General features: G+C 44.2%; 1 protein-coding gene across 1 annotated transcript in view; it reads left to right on the forward strand.

Annotated features, from left to right (window-relative positions):
* Positions 1 to 17,233, forward strand: part of Rnf150 (ring finger protein 150) — a 204,010-nt gene that overhangs the window by 117,232 nt on the left and 69,545 nt on the right. Inside the window, exon 2 of the mRNA XM_038312801.1 lies at positions 10,482 to 10,732. Within this exon, the coding sequence (XP_038168729.1) occupies positions 10,482 to 10,732 (251 nt within the window). The remainder of the gene's footprint in view (positions 1 to 10,481; positions 10,733 to 17,233) is intronic.

The raw sequence follows: 17,233 nt of genomic DNA on the forward strand, positions 1-17,233 counted from the left end.
TCAAAAACCTTGCACAGCGAGGCTCTCCACACCCAGTCCGCACTGGTTGCCCATCAGGTTGAAGCTCGTGAAGCTTTGAGGCTAGGAAAGCCTGTATTCTGCCCACCAAGGCTTCATTCCCCACTCTTCCTTATTCCAGTGCTACTCTCTATCTGACCTTAATATGGCTGAGCTCACAGTCTCTGTCATCTTACCACGGGGAACACTGTGGGGATTCCCACCTTCCAGAAATCAGAGTAGCAAAGTTGACTTTCAAAGAGGGATTTTTCCCAGTGTGGATTTGGAATAAGGGAAATCTCATTTCTCTGACTCAAAGGCAGCTTGTTGAATACTAAAAAGAGACAGATGAGTCAGGTAGTGAGACATTTTATAATTAGACAGTAAATGGGGAGTCCCATATCGTTGACAAATAGACAGAACGTGTAAGAGGGCATTTGCTCACTCTGCTGGCTTATGCAGCATTGTGGGTACAGGCCGTCATATCTGGAGACCCCCTCAGAACCAGGATACCGAGTGCCTTACGTTGCAATCCAAGGTTCTTGCTTGTAGATAGTCTGATTGACAGTAGGTGATGTTTTCTCTAGTAGTTGTATATAAGGCAACATGCAAGCTCCTGTCTTTTTTGGTCATGTAACTGATCCTGACTGAAATATATGGTTTTTTTTTTCACTACCTCAAGAGAGGAGCATGAGCTTGGCCGTTAACCAGTCATGTTCATCTTTGACCTCGAAGATGAATTTTCTTTCCATCTGCCTTCAAATATCCTTTTGTTGACCAGTGGGGGTGGGATGTCAGCCCTCTGATGCTCCAGAAATGATTTGTGTTAGATTTTCACAACTTCAATATAATATCTGAGATGATCAGCTTATGCAAATAGAAGTTTTCCTGGCACACCATTTTGGAGGTGTCTGTCCGTAGTCAGATAGACTCATTGCTTTGGGGTTTATATTAGGGCAGGATATCATGGTGGGAATACATTGTTTGGGAGCTGCCAACCTCATAACAGAGAGGAAATAAAGAAAGAAGAAGGCCTGGAGTCCATCACCACCTCCATAGGTGTGTCCCTACGTGATAGGAGTCTTCCAACCACATTCCATCTCTTAAGCCGCTGCTCCCTGATAACATCATGAACTATGGAACAAGGCATCAACAAGAGAGCTTTTAGGGGATTCTTTCTGGTCTGGGTTCCCTTGTCAATAACTGACTGGAGGGTCCTTACACGAGTCAGGAATCACATGTTGTCCATAAGTCCATGTTTGTTTCCATGCTGGTGGCAGTTAATAGAACATACTTCTTCCCCTGCATCTTCGGATCTAAATGCAGGGTATACACTATCTGTAACGTCTTTGACATTCATTTTAACAAATAATGCAAGTGATGCAATAATAGTTCTTATTTATTGAGCATATCATCTGAACTTGTCCACTTCATCTCCAGTCAGCATTCCGAACTGAGTGCATTGACTGTCAGGAGCTATGATGACCTTTTAGTTTTAAGATTACTAAAGGTTTAATCAATCTTACAGAGTCATCCAGCTAGACGTTATAACAAATGATTCTATTTAATTTTATTTAAGATTTGAGGGAGAGAAAAATGTGCTGGAGAATTTTAGTCCCTCGTAATCTTCTGTTTTATGATTTCATTAATCTCATCCTAAGTGATTTTACAGATATTGAGCTTTGTCCAAACTAAAATTCAAATTTAAGATGTTTTATAGAAGAGCAGAAGGATCATGGATTTATTTGCTGTAATGAAAGTGACTCTAATTAAAACTCCATTGTTATAAAACCAATCAGTACTCTGTAATTGATTTCATTTCAACCTCAACCCTATTATAATCATTGAAAAAAACTAGAAATAAGTTATTTGTGAGTCTGATTTACTGATCGTGTCCCAAGAAAACTGCTACAGATGGGGCGAGCAAGGCCTTGTTTTGTATTTAGCACTTCCCCTGTATCTCACAGCAATCTGTAAGGCTTTCAGCAGACTTGACAACAGGCACATGGGGATGTTTGGAAAGTGTAGAACGGTATACTAGTTAAGTCCCAACAGCTGTTCCCAGGAAAGCACACTCCTTAGAGACCTGCTGACCCCTTGAGAGCTGCTGACCCCTTAGAAACCTGCTGACCCCTTGAGAGCTGCTGTTGTTGGTTGTGATGATAAATCCTACGGTGAGGGTTCAGTTACTTCAGTGACACACGACAAAGGACTGTTTCCAGTTTGTGACAGATAATTGGGGTGGCCCAAATTGCCTGGTGTTTATCTAACAACCCACAGACATTCCTGTTTTGAACTTAAGTATCTTCTGGAGAAATCCTCTCAACTGGTTTGCATCAGAAATCACCAGTTTGGCTCCTAAATAATAAAGTTTTAATCCTCAATTAATTCTACTTTGAATTTAAATATCCATACTCATACTATAAAGTATACTTGCTGTCAGAACTGAAAGTAGGCTCCCTACAATATCCTTCCTATCCCCCAGTGTGCGAAAATGCAGGGATCATACCAAAGGTGTCTGGTTCTAGGTAGCAGAAGCATCTCCCTGAGGTAGGAAGTCTGCTAGAATACTGGCAGCTGTGGGAATGGCCACACTTCCAGTTTAGGGTGGCTTTGAGTGTATGTACCAGACAGGTGTTCACAGTGTAACTGGGTGTATACATTCTTTTCTAAATAGACGAAGACACTAGAGGTGAATTCTATTGCAAATGCTGCATAAATTAATCAAAGAAAAATTAAGTTAGACAACACGTAGGAAGGGCATGAAAACGCCTCAAGCTTCAGCCCCAGCTGTGTGGGATGCAGAGGAGCCATTTGGGTTTTGTCTCAGGTGATCTTGTTAATGGGAGCCATAGGAAAAGGCCTAGAGCTCGGCTGACTTCAGTTTCTGCTTGCTCGCAAGTCAGTCTTGGTGTCGGCTGTTTCTGGCTTCGTTTCTGACTCTCCTCTTGTCGGGAAGTTTGTCCACTCTGTCCCTTGCAGTGCTAACATGTTCACTAGCTTAGCCCCCCAGGAGAGTCCTTATTTAAGACCACCGGGGTACCTGCAGGCATGCTGCAGGAAACAAGGTATCCTTTCAACACAACACAAACTTCCTGTGCACCCAGTCTGCACCTCGGGGAGGCAGGCAACAGGTGGGGTTCATCACACTGCCGGGATTTGGCCACCTGTGTTGCAGCAAGAGGAGGGTGGCGGAAGGCAGACTGATTTGTGTTTGGCACTGGCGAGGTAATGGTAACGGTAGCGATAAAAGCTACCATGTACTTAGTGGTTTTTCTATGGCAGGCCCTGTGCCTGGTTGTTCTATGCCAATTACCTCATTTCATAGTAGGGCAGAGTATTTCCTGCTGCTAGGTGCTTTTCTTTAAGAACTCTTGCGGTCAAGGTCAGTAATCGAGAACGTGGGTGGGAAGGGGTGTGGGAGACATAAGGTATGAGGTCATTATTTGGAAGAAGGGTGAAAGGTCAAGTAGAACAGGACAATATACAGTGCTCATTTTACCACGGCGATCTTGCATTTCAATGGAAGCCGATGACTTCTGAGGCCTTTCTCTCTGCTTCTGTCACAGGGTGGCATGGAGGCCTGGAAAGGCAGAGTTGGCAGGGGAGTTATCTGTGGATAAACGGAAGAGCAAGGGAGTGAAGTGCAAGGAGTTTCTCAGTGTGATGTGTGATGTGTGATGAGTCTGGGTAGGGGGAGCAACCCAGTGGGGGCTGACAGAGAGTAGAGGACATCAGTGCCCAGAGAGCGATGGAAAGACAGGAAGCAGCATCTGGGAAGTTTCAATACTGGCAGAGTCTCTAATGGGGGTCTGGAGAGGACCAGAAGGAAGGAGCTACAGTATGCGGTAGAGGACAAACAGCAGCCAGGGCAAAGCCTTCAGCGGGTGAACTCTGTTAATACTGGAGGTCCAGCCCGAGGAGGTGATGGTTAAACTGGGAATCAAAGGGGTGATAGGAGGGATAAACAAGAATTGGGACTGTTTCAGGAAGGGGTGCTGGGACCATTCCAGGAGACGGCGAGGGCATTGCTGTCCAGACTTTCCAAGAGACAGAGGAAGGGAACACGAGTTTGAAACTTGGCCGGGTTGGAGAGTATCAGGCAGTTATAACCATTTATAGTTATTTGGTCTGCAATAAAAAAAAAAAAAATGTGGTCAGCGTGTGGGAAGCCTGGGCTCCAGCAGTGCTTCAGGTAAAGGTAACAAGGGCCGTCTGAGAGAACAGTAGCTCATCACAGAGCCCAGCGAAGGAAGAGGCATTGGTTGTAGAGGGCACACGGATGGAGTGCGATCTCTTTCTTCTCAATGTCCTACAGCCACTAAGCCAAGGCTTTCGACTGAGATTTCCCCGGACACAGTAGATGGGTCAGCATGAACTCAGAGGCAAGTGCAGGAGACAGCTGCTGGCGTTATCGATGATGGGACAGGCTGCGTGCGGCTCTACCGCTTGAGGAGGAATGGTTTGAAAAATGAGCCACAAGCAGTGTTGACCAATGCAACCCAGAAGGAGCTAGAGGCTATAGAGAGGAGCTAGTGAGAAATATTTAGTATGAGAAATACAGTAATTTGAAGAAAAGCACAGTGAAAATGCTGAAATATGAAATGGATAAGGTTTAAATGGGGGGGGGGGGGATGCGCCCAAAGGCTGGCACTCTATTTGTGGCAGTATATGGGAAGTGGTAGGATCTTTGACCTGAGAATTCGCCGACAGAGCTTCGGTCAGCAGAGGCATGTCTGTGAGGGAAGTGGCACACTAGCCCATGAGCTCTCTTGCTCCTTGCGTGCACACGGGTGTGCAGGTGTACTTCCATGCGGAAGCTCCAGAAAAACATCAGGGTCTTTCTTGCCCATCTCTACATTATATTTTCAAGCTGAGTCTCTCAGTCGGGCTCAGAAATCACCTATCAATGAGTCTAGGCAGCCAGTCTGCTCCAGAGACCTAGTATCTACCTTCTGAGCTCTGGAAGTCCTCAGGAGTGGCCACTATGTCCATCCATCTCTTACCGGATTCTGCAGCTCCAAACTGTGGCCTTCAGGCTTGCTGTTTGTGTGGCAAGCCCTTAAACTTCTGAGGGATATCCCAGCCCATGGTCAGTAGTTTTATTAGACTCTCGATTGCTATCACACTATGACATGAAACTGATCGGAGAAAATTAGGAATATAAAGCATTTAACAACAAGCACTAAGTTTGATCACTGAGACATTTATAGCCATCAGGGAATATTTATTTGTGTTTTGAAAATACAGATAGAACCCTCTCCCCAAAAAGGATGATCAATTTTCAGAGACTGTGCTCCTTGGTTATACTATGAGAACAACCAAGTCATAAATACCAATAGCTAACTAAAATCACATACTCCATACTACTAAATAAGTGACTCTTGTGTTTAAAATGTTTAAAACGACATCTGCCCCTTTGGAATTTTTGTGTCTTTCAGAGAAATTTTATTGCATGCTTCTCTTCATTTAGCTCCGATGTTTATTAAGTTTATTCTTCGTAGTTTTACGTTGTCAACCATGCAGTGCAATTTTGCACAGACCGTTTTGCCTTCAGCTTCTCATGTATCAATGTATGTGAGAAACTCTTCATTATTGCATGTTAACTTGAGTCTTGTGTTTTACTAATCGTCTAATTTTAATTGCAGAATTATGTTGACTTTTATATACATGGTCACCATCACCATTCTTGTTTCCCACATCAAGAGTGGAAAGCATCAATTCCACCCACACCTCAGTGGCCAAATAGTAAGCATGTGTCAACATCCAGCTAGAGAGTACTGCTGTATTCTATTTGGAAGAGCTTAATTTAGAAGTTTTGCATCTGCATAAATTAAAAATGTTTGCTGGTACAGAAAATCATAAAAGCTTTTGATTTACACGGTGCTTTACAGTTTTAAAATCGCCTCATGCACACCCCGCTTGAGACTTGACAGTAGTCAGAAACTGACTACATTTTTAAGTGAACTATTTTAAATATATAAGTAGAAACTATTTACAAATGAACACTGAGGTTTTTTATGTAATTTCCTAAAATCTAGATAGCGAACAATAAAACAGACTGAAGGACAGATTAGGGAGGAGAGGCGAGCGCAGAGATGTTCACGCCACCAAGATGCATAGGGAGGAGTAGGTGATGGGCTCTGTACAGTGCTTTGTGCTCTGCTGGTGTCCTGGAGATTTCACTAACACAGCGATTAAGCAGCTGGCTTGAGTGTGTCAGCAGATTTCACTAGCACAGTGATTAAGCAGCCGGCTTGAGTGTGTCAGGAGATTTCACTAGCACAGCGATTAAGCAGCCCACTTGAGTGTGTCAGGAGAGGCTTTCTCGTCACTAATCACCCTTGGGCTTTGTAAGCTTTGGATTCCTGACGTACACACATTTATCAAATCAGAGTGTGGCCGCTGAGCCGTGTCACGGATAGCGAAAGCACTACACACAAGGCGTTTCTGCTTCTGGCACTGGGGGTGTCTGTGCTGGCCACGCGGTATTGTCTCTAACTGGGGAGGTTTTCCAGGATGCACAGTGATTACACCATAGCCGTCTCTCACCACTCCGCAGCCGGAAGTATGTTTGGAAGGAGAGTAGATGCTAGACGGGGGCCATTTGACCGAAGCAGGCATTTGGCAGCAAAGTGTCTTGGTGTCATGGCAAACGCAAAATTACCCAAATAGCTTGGACTATGTGGGTTTTACCCACACCAAATATCTGTCTGTGTGTGTCCCCATCGCAGACCCAGGAGTCATGGGTAAAAAGTGCATCAGCGGAGCAGAATTTAACCCTGGACTGTTCCTGGTGTCTTCCGGCAAACCCTGCCACACCCCATTAGCTCTCCTCTCCTCTCCTGTCTCTTGTACGCCCACAGTCACACTTCTGCTGCAGGTGTCCATCTGGACAGAAGTGAAGATCAGGGGAGAGTGTGACTACTCACATCGGTGCCCGTGTCCCCTCAAACAAACTAGGTCCTCCTGGATTTTGTTCACTGATCAGAATAATTCATACAAATGCAGTTAACTTTACACCAGGACACCCAATTTAGTGAGTGTGTGCAAGCTCATGTGCATGCACTCCTATATGAATTTCTGGGTACCATGTACATTCAGGAGTCCACAAAGGTCAAAAAACCACATCAGATCCCTTAGATCCCTTAGATATGGAGTGACAAGCAATTGTGAGCCCTCTGTGTGGGTGCTGGGAATTGAACTTGGGTCCTCTGAGAAAGCAGCAAATGTTCTTAACCACTCAACCATCTCTCAAGGCATCCAGTTTTTAGTGACTATTCCCACTGGGATAAATTCATATCCCCAATGCAACTTACTGTACAGAGTATACAGCCTTAAGTACAAAGAAAAACAGAAATTATTAAGACTTGTGTTCAGACCAATAGACCTGCCCCATGGCCCTGCTTGCTTTCCTCCTTCCTAGGGCATGTCGCAGGTCCTGAAGTACCCACAGTTGTAGACACAACAGGCAGCCACGAGGCACTTAGGTTTAAAACAAACAGTTTAAAATAGTTAATTATACCTTACCCCACAGAAAGAGAAAATGTTTTCTCAGATCCCTGAAAGCAGATAATGCATAATTCAGAGCCTCGCGACGATCCAAGCTTTCGGTGCCTATTTTTAAAGTGCTGCACTGGATTAAAACATGCCATCTGGTTCCAAAGAGCAAGTCTTCATGATTGTGCTGCATGGGCTCCTGAGTGTGAATTCCTAATAGGAAAACTGTAGACTTGGCGCGGGGCGGGTGGGGGGGGTGCGCATTCCAGCCACAGGGCAGGAAACGGGTTAAAGGCTTTAAGACTAAAAGTTGGGACAGGTTCAGCAAGAAGTAGATCAACCTCATAAAACAAACAGTACAAAATGAAGCCGAGAATTTAGTGGGAAACTAGATCACATTCTAGTCTCCGTCCTTTCTGCTTGTCCATTAAGAGAACTTAGTAAATACTGTTTTGTCAGCAAGCTAAATATTTTGGTTGCTAAAGGTTTAAAAGAAGGATGGTAAAACTAAATGGTTTAGGAAAGCCGTTTTTAAATAAGAAATTCTATGGTCTTGAGAGGAAACAAACCTTTTAAAGAGAGTATCAAAATTGGAAGTAATTAAGAAATATTTTCATATGGCTGTTAAGATATAAATGTGTGCCTGTCTGAGCATAGAAAGATTTAACTTACCCCCACATCCTGTCTGTACAAAAATCTAATCTAGAGCTTTAAATAAGCCTAGAGACTGTAAACAAGGAAATAAATAGAAAATCATGACCCCTCTCGAGTTCTCATATATCTCCAAAATAACTGCCTCCCCACCCCCAGGCCAGATTAGTCCAGAGTACAAAGCAGATCATATTTCCGTACAGGCAAAACCTGGGAGTGGCCTTAATCCCTCGCAAAACCCCAGACCACAGAAAGCCATTAGCCAGAATAAACACAACATGAGAAGGGGCTGCAGGATGGGGGAACATGCAGACAAGTCACAATTCAAGCCATGAGTTTCAGGGGCTCTTAAAGACAGCAACAAAAATCGGACACCCAGCAAGGCGCTTGATACTCTTCTAACATCAATGCAACAATGTGGGAAGGTTGAAAATACATGACCAATGGCTAGTCTCCTTTGTGTGCACCTGGGTTGCTTTTTTAATGATGTAAAAATGTGTTAAAGTAACAAATACAGGATCCTAAGGGAGCTGACTTTTAAAATACTAAATCAGCCTGTAGGAGACACGGTCAAGGATGTGGGACTGAATCTGTGAATAGAGAGTAAAGCTGAAGAGACTAGCAATATCACCACCACCCCCACCCACCCATTCACACACACACACACACACACACGCACACGCACACGCAGGCACACACGCACACGCAGGCACACGCACGCACAGATGTAATCTGGTTCAGCCTAGCTGAGTGATCCTGTACCACCTGGCTGCCAGACCACAGTCTGTGAGCATCTACAGCAGGCTTTCATTTCCTCCCTGAATCTACAACTCCCTAAATAGTAAGTGGGTTCCATTTCATTTAATCACCTCAGGTAACAGACTGTTTCCGCCTGGATGTAGGACGGTGCGTGCCACTCAGCTTGCAGCTTCTCCTGCAGATTGAACTGTGGGATTCTGTTCCATGTTTCAGCCTCAGTGACAGGTTGGGTTGGCTCCTTTGAGTTTGGTGTCCTGTGCTTACGAAAAGACCCTATGCATTAACTCAGTCCTTACTGAGACGGGCCTCTCATACAGTATCATGACACAGGAACAAGGACCCATATGACTGAGATCCCAGGAAAAAGCCTCTTCCTTCTAACTGTGCAAACCCAAGGGCACTGTGGTGGAAATATATGAGGCGGCCATATTGTTTCGGGGTCGTCTACCTTTATCTTCCCTTTGCTTGACATGAGAACACATAACCACTTCCACTGAATTGGGTAAAATATGCAGAAAATAGCTCTGAGACTGTTCTATCAGTAAGCCAGTCCTGTCGGAGTTCTTTAAGAATCCCTGACTTCTGTTGCTTGGGTACTCACTGTTGGAGAGAATCTCTTTAAAAATCGGTACTCGGAGATCTGCAACTCATTGTTTGCAGAGTACAAGAGGGAAAAGGGAGAAAGCACTGAGGTCAGGGCTGGAAGCTGTGCCTCTGATTTCTCGCATGGAGTGGAAACGCCTTTAGCTCTGTTCCTGGGCATCTATGGAAGGGTCCACTTGGACCAAATTCAGGGGCGACATCTTAGAGAGTGAAAAGGTAGCCTGGACATTGCCTTGCTGGTGTCTGAATCATAGCATAGTGTGTGTGTGTGTGTGTGTGTGTGTGTGTGTGCGTGCGCATGCGTGTGTGTGCGTGTGTGTGTGTGTGTGTATGTGCGTGCGTGCGTGTGTGTGTGCGTGTGTGTGTGTGTGCGCGTGTGTGCGTGCGTGCGTGTGTGTATGTGTGTGTGTGTGTGTGTGTGTGTGTGTGTGTGTGTGTGTAAGAGCAGCATCTCTGGGGAGCTGATGAAAAGCAAGATGAGACTCAGACTCTGGCTGTCAGGTGTCTCAGCTTTGAAGAAGATTCTGGAAATGAAACTTTTAGATTTAGGGTTCAAGGGGAACATTGAGTTGGATTGTGCTTTGAAGTTAAAGAACGTTATTAGAAGACATATTAAGATCATAACAGACAGCCGCATGGCAGGGGGAGAGGTATTGGGGCCTTCTTAGAGGTTTCAGAGGAAGAATGAGAAGGCCCATCTTGTGTTTTGATGGAAGTCCTTAACACATGTTCGCAGTCAGGGATGATGGCCCGGGGAGGACACAAACTAGAAACACAAGTTGCCTCTAATCCTGGAGTTCAAATTACTATAGTTTGGAGAGCTGTCAATCGAAATGATGACACTTTACAAAATGGCATGGCCCCGGCTACCAGAAAGCCCTGCCATCTCTAAGTGCCCTCCCACACATTTCACTCTGATTGCCTCCCCTCGCCCAACCCTCATTCCCGCTTCCTCGCCCCTCTCACCCCAGGTGTGGAAGACATCGTGGCGATAATGATTCCCGAGCCCAAAGGGAAGGAGATCGTAAGCCTGCTGGAGAGGAACGTCACCGTGACCATGTCCATCACCATCGGGACGCGGAACTTGCAGAAATACGTGAGCCGCACGTCAGTTGTGTTTGTGTCTATCTCCTTCATCGTGCTCATGACCATCTCTCTCGCGTGGCTGGTCTTTTACTACATCCAGAGGTTTCGCTATGCAAATGCCAGGGACCGGAACCAGGTGAGTCTCTCGCGAAAGAAAGCATCGCTTTGTAAACTTAATGCCGACAACACATATTATGGTATAAATTGTGCAACTCACAACTACCAGGGTAGGATCAAACATGTCTACCAACTCCACCCCCAAAACACTGCCCTTCTGCAGTGCGGTTCTTCAAAAGCTTCTCACACCACTGTATTCTGATGCTCTATTAATATTGCCATCTACGATGCTGATGATTGATTTCATACTCCCTCCCTTTGCTCATTTATAAACAACCGTTTATTTGAGTAGATTGAAAGGAGCCTAGATTGTACTAAATAGTGACAACCTGACTCAAAAATAACCAGGATTGTCTCCTTGGGAACATAAGGGAGGATGCGAATTTTGTTTTTAAAATAAAACTGTTTTCTTAAGTAGTTCATTTTTGAACATATGTATAGTATAAAATGTGAATGGTATGCAATGAAAAAAAATCGCCTTCCATATGAGTCCATAGAGTATCTTTTAGGGATATTTTATGCATGTCTCAATGCATATGCTTCTATATATATCACACTTTCAGAATGAGAGCATATTTAACTCTGCCCCTTTCTCTCTCTTCATCTTGGAGATTAATTCATCCCAACACGAAATCCAAGAACCTTCTCGTTTCTCATGAGTGCCTAGCATTGCACTGCCTTCATCATTGTAGTCATTTACCCAGTTCCCATTAATGAGCATACGTTCTCTTTCAAACAAGACACGCATGTGTGATACTTACCACATATTTTAGTGTATCTATAAGGTAAATTCTCGGAGCATAATTGCTAAGACAATAGACTATGTACTTAAACCACGATGACTGCAATGTTGTCTTCCAAAATAACATTGTTGAGCCAATTTCTTTTTTTAATATTTGTTTATTTAATATGTATACAATATTCTGTCTGCGTGTATGCTTGCATACAAGGGCGCCAGACCTAATTACAGATGGTTGTGAGCCACCATGTGGTTGCTGGGAATTGAACTCAGGACCTTTGGAAGAGCAGGCAGTGCTCTTAACCGCTGAGCCACCTCTCCAGCCCCTGTTGAGCCAATTTCTGTTTCAACCAACAATATTTAAAAAGTATTGTTGGGGACAGCAATTTGGCTCAGCAGGTAGCAGCGTTTGACTTCAAGCCTGACAACCTCAGTTTAGGCTCCAGAATCCACAGGAGAGAAGGAGAGAAGTGACTCCCACAGAGTAGGGCATCCCCCTGCACCTCTTGGAACAAGCATATGTACACACATGTATACAGACACACAGATGGACAGACACACACTCAGAGATACACATACATGAATATGTGGTTTTTTGTTGTTTTTTTTTTTTAAAAAGCAGCTTTCTATATCCTTACCGAATGTTGCAGCTTTTTATTGATTTGATGAATAGTATCACCCTTTTCTTGGTTTGTTCCCGTGGTGCTGGGCGTTGAACCCCTGGACTTGCACATGCTAAGCCACAGCCTGCCACCATGCTACATTCCCAGCTATAACGTTTTAAATTATAAGTTTATAAGTAATGCTAAACATGTGTCCAAGTACAGTATAAAATACTGAGTCCCTGTTACATACCTACTTCTGCGATCTGATGGCTTTTTCAGTTGAGTTGTTGGATACTTTCTTATTAGTGTGTATCAGGTGTTTATTGGTCAAGGAAATTTGCCAATTTTTTACAATATGGAGCTACATTTCTCCCATATTTCCATTATCTTTGCCTGCATCTGTGGTTCTGGGAGCATAAAGATGTGTCACTGTGACAAAGTAGCTGAAATCTATCCAGTTTTGAATAAACCACTAAAGCTTGTGTAACTAGATCTTTTCTGAGCCAAAACTTTAGAAAAAAACATTCTCTCTGTTTTCCTCCACCTCATTTTTATTTACCTTTTGTAGCTAAATCTTATAGAACTTTTCTTTATGAAGAATGAAGCAGAGGTGCAACGTTTTTTAATGAAGACCTGCCATTTTTATAAGTGGCACTTGTTGAATAATTAACTTGCCCCTCCTGTACAGTAGCCTCCTTTAGCAATACGAAATACCTCAGTGAGAGGAACTCATCCTGTTCCTATGCTCTCTGAACCATTCCCTCCATCCAAGAACTACGGAATTACTACACACCTCCCATCTGTGGATCCCTGTGCTCCCGCCCAGTGTCATATTGCTCCAGTACCGTGTTCTCCCAAGAACTACGAATTACCACATCCCTCCCATCTGTTTCCATTGGTCTCCTCTGTTGCGTTAATCTTCACTATGTTTGTGCTTAAAAGTGTGGATTTCGTGCCAACTTTCAAAGCTATAGGATAACTCAGGATACGTTTATAACTGGGATGTTGAGCCTCCTAAGTACAGTTTATGTTTTTGCTCTTTCTTGACTTTTAGTCTCCAGTAGCACTGTTAAAATCTGTCAGTTTGACAGCTTTCCTATGCTTGTTCCCAGTTATTTAATTATTATGTGTTGGTTTAGTTGTTTCTAACTTTAAACATCCTGTTTCATTTCACTGGCATGCGCATGCCCAATAACCCCTCTGAATAATCTAAAATGATGTGGATGTTAATCTCCCATCCTATAGTATACACGGGCAGGCCATGTATGGTGATTCTGTTGAACCTGTCCACATTAGGTTTCATGGTCTAAGTTGATGAGGACGACTGACCAGGTCTTTTCCTCAAGAGGGCACTAGATCTCATTACAGATGGTTGTGAGCCACCATGTGGTTGCTAGGAATTGAACTCAGGACTTTTGGAAGAGCAGGCAGTGCTCTTAATGGCTGAGCCATCTCTCCAGCCCCCTGTAAGGGAATACTCTAAATTTAATGAGAATTTTAAGATAAATTCCATCATATTATTTTCATTCAGTTTTATAGGTTGAGATATTTTCTCATGCTACAAAAGATGTAATTGTGCAAATGTCAACCTTACTGAGTTTTTTTAAAACTAAGAATGATCCATCAGTCCCATTCCAACTGGAGTTGGTGATCTCCCGTTAGTTCTGTCCCACCATCTCCATGGGTGAATGCACCCCTCACGGTCCTGACTTTCTCATGTTCTCCCTCCTTCTGCTCCTCATCAGGACCTTGGGAGCTCAGTTCAGTGCTCCAATGTGGGGCTCAGTCATTTTCTTCATCTGTCGCCAGGTGGAGGTTCTATGGTGATATGCAAGAAATTCATCAGTATGGCTATAGGAACTGGCCTTTTCGGGCTCCCTCTCCTCTCTGAATGTGGCCGACAGTGGGGGCTAACTGAGAAGCCAAGGACAATGGCACTGGACTCTGATTCTTCTGCATGGACGGGCTCTGTGGGAGCCTTCTCAGCTTGGTCGATCACCTTCCTGGACCTGGGGGGAGTTGGGAAGACCTTGATCTTAACATAGAGTAGGGAACCCTGATGGCTCCTTGGCCTGGAGAGGGAGGGAGTGGGGGTATGGGTGGAGGGGAGGGGAGGGAAGGGGGAGGAGGAGAGGAGGAGATGGAAATTTTTAAATATTAAAAAAAAACATGAAAAAAAACTAAGAATGAATATTTAATTTTTCAGCAGTGACTTTTGATAGAAGTTCCCAGTGAGTGGCATCCGTTATTATAGTCATGGTGGTTGCTGGATGATTACACATGAGTCCAATTCTGTGTTCTTGCTAGATGTTCTGCAGTAGTACTGCATATAAAATCAGTTAGTCTCAAGGTGGTGAATGTGGAACGTGTCCAGCTGACTCCTATAGAGTTCTGTATGAAATATATATTTGTACATTGGTTATTAAAAAGATAGTCACCAGCTAACCAGACAGTCATAAATTAAAATATGTGGTTTTTCTGCTCTTGGAGAAGCTAAGCAGCCATTTAGTGCTTAAGGCAAGAATAAAATTGTTAGTTGTGAACTAGCTAGACCTTCAATTAGTTGCATAATCATTTTGGTCGCTCTGCTTTCTGCAGGTGGACAGGGCTTGCAAGTCCATTTAGGCACGCACATGCTCGGTGAGACATTTACTAACTTTCCTTGAATTACATTGTGTTATCCCCAAGGTCACTCAGCGATGGGACCATGTTAAAAGTTAGCCCTATTTCCAGATCAATGTGAACACTACATTTTTAGCCCCTTTTAAAGAATGGAATAAAAACTTGGGACAAAATGTCTTTTGGTAGCCAGTGTTCCAGTCTGCTCAACAGACCAGGACAGCTGTGCAGCATCTCCATAATAAGCAGCAGGCTGACTTGAATCATTTCTTTTTATTAAAGTGCCACTGACCTTCAGAAAGAGTGAGCCTTCATGTCTTTTCTTCTTCTTCTTCTTCTTCTTCTTCTTCTTCTTCTTCTTCTTCTTCTTCTTCTTCTTCTTCTTCTTCTTCCTCTTCCTCTTCCTCTTCCTCTTCCTCTTCCTCCTCCTCTTCCTCCTCCTCCTTTTTCATTTTTTTTTTCCAGATAGGTTTTCTCTGTAGCTTTAGAACCTGTCTTGGAACTAGCTCTTGTAGACCAGGCTGGCCTCAAACTCACTGAGATCAACCTACTTCTGCATCCCGAGTGCTGGGGTTAAAGGTGTGCACCACCATTACCCGGTGCCTTTGGGTCTTTATAGGACCTCAGTCTGAGCTAAGGCAGGAGAGGAGTTCATCTCACATCGGGATGTGTTCTGCTAGAGGGTACTTGAAGAAGTCCCAAGCTTGAATTAGCCTGTCCTGGATGTCCACCTGGCTTCCTGTGGCTCATAGTCTTAAAACTTTCCCCAGCATCTTACATGATACGGATGCTTTCCGTGCTGTCCTGAGATGGTCAGGTCAGTGCAGCTGCCCTTGGAGTGAGATCCCCGGGTGTTGGCAACGAGTCTTTGACGCAGAAACACAGAATAAGGACTGCAGCTGAGAGTGGAGACCAAACTCAGCTGCTGTGCCATGCTTCCTAAAATACGGCGGTAGTTAAAGGCACCAGTCTGAAAATCAGGGCCAGTGTGGGTCAAACATTTGATGAGAGCGAGAGGCATGAACTTACATGAACAATTTCCCCTGCTCAGGCCCAGAGGCCCGGATCACCTCAAATATAAGGTCAGAGCAATATCATTCCAGCCCTGGAGTCATGTGGGAGGATCAAACAAGAAATGTTTGGCATTATCAGAAGGATGTCAATATCATCACTGTAACAGGCAAAGCAGGGAGCTCTTAGAAAATAGTATTTATATGTAAATAGCTCATTACATGTGTGTGTGTATAGATATAAGATTTTTAGTTTGAAACAAGATAGGATCATCTTTTGACTTTTCTGTAGAATTATAGAAAACGAGGTTTTCTATAATAGCCGTGGTAATGCACACACATCACCTCAAAGCAAAGCACACACCAATGCCCTGTCTCAAAACAAAAATAAACTTTTAAGAATTTCACTACAGGTGAAAAATATAATTTTCTTAGAGACTTATAATCCATAAAGCACTCTTTTAAAAAAATCGAACGAAAATGAAAACACAGTAATAATGAAGCAAAAGCCCTGCCTTTGGGAGAAAGTGTCCTTCCCACACCAAACTCCCCTGGCAATTATCTCCCAGTCTTCCCGGGAGGGAAGAACTCTGACCACATCCTGTGTGTGCTTTGTAAATGCTTCTGAGTGTATAAATAGTTTTTAAAGTTATTTTCTCATTTGTTACCTAGGCAAGGGCCCTGCCCTTATGGCCGTGTCGGAGTAGCAGCGACAGAAACACACATTACAATAGACAGCAGACACCGAGTGAAGGACCGTGATTACCGTGGCCCGCGGTGGGCTTGGACTGCAGTGAGAAAGCTAAGGTGTCGAGTCAAGGGGCTGTTTCCAGTTCTTGTGGACCCAATAAAGAACACAACGATACATCCTAGTTCCCTCCTGCTGTGCCAGCCCATGGGGAAAGAGGAAAGACACCCTGTTTTTCCCTTCTCACTCAAATGAGAACACAGACACTCCAGCCTCACACATAAGGGTTTCTCTGATTCCCCAACACCAGCCAATAGTCTAACTCCATTCTGACACATGGAAATACCACTAAACCCCACGGTGAAGGAAGGACTCTGTCCCACAAGATGAGCATCCTAGATGGGGGTCAAGTCCAGGTTACACGCTTGTGCGCCTGGAAGACAGGTTGTTCATAGGGAAGCTCTTGGCTTATGCTTTCCTGCTCATTCTAAAAAGTTGCATCTTGGGGAAGCCAGTTTAAATGGGACAGAATGCTCGGTATGGAAGGCAGGCTATCGAACGTCTATACCCTGTCCAAAAGGGACAACTCTCCATGCTCAGCAGTCTGGGAATTCTCTGAACCCTGTTTGGGGCTATGTGGGAGCTTCATTACCTATGAAGAGGGGATGAAGTCATCATCGTTCATTGGTGATCAGTGCAGCCTTCCATCTCTCTCTTTCCCAGGGAGAGCGAGAACAAGCTTATTTGGGGCACTTATTACACAGTCAAAGCCTCTGGCCCTGCAGGCAACACTGCACTCAGGGCACAAGCGGTGGTAGGTCTAAAAATCCGTACCTCTAACCACAAAGTCCTGAGGCAG

Source organism: Arvicola amphibius, chromosome 15 (genome assembly GCF_903992535.2).
Source record: "Arvicola amphibius chromosome 15, mArvAmp1.2, whole genome shotgun sequence".
NCBI lineage: Eukaryota > Metazoa > Chordata > Mammalia > Rodentia > Cricetidae > Arvicola > Arvicola amphibius.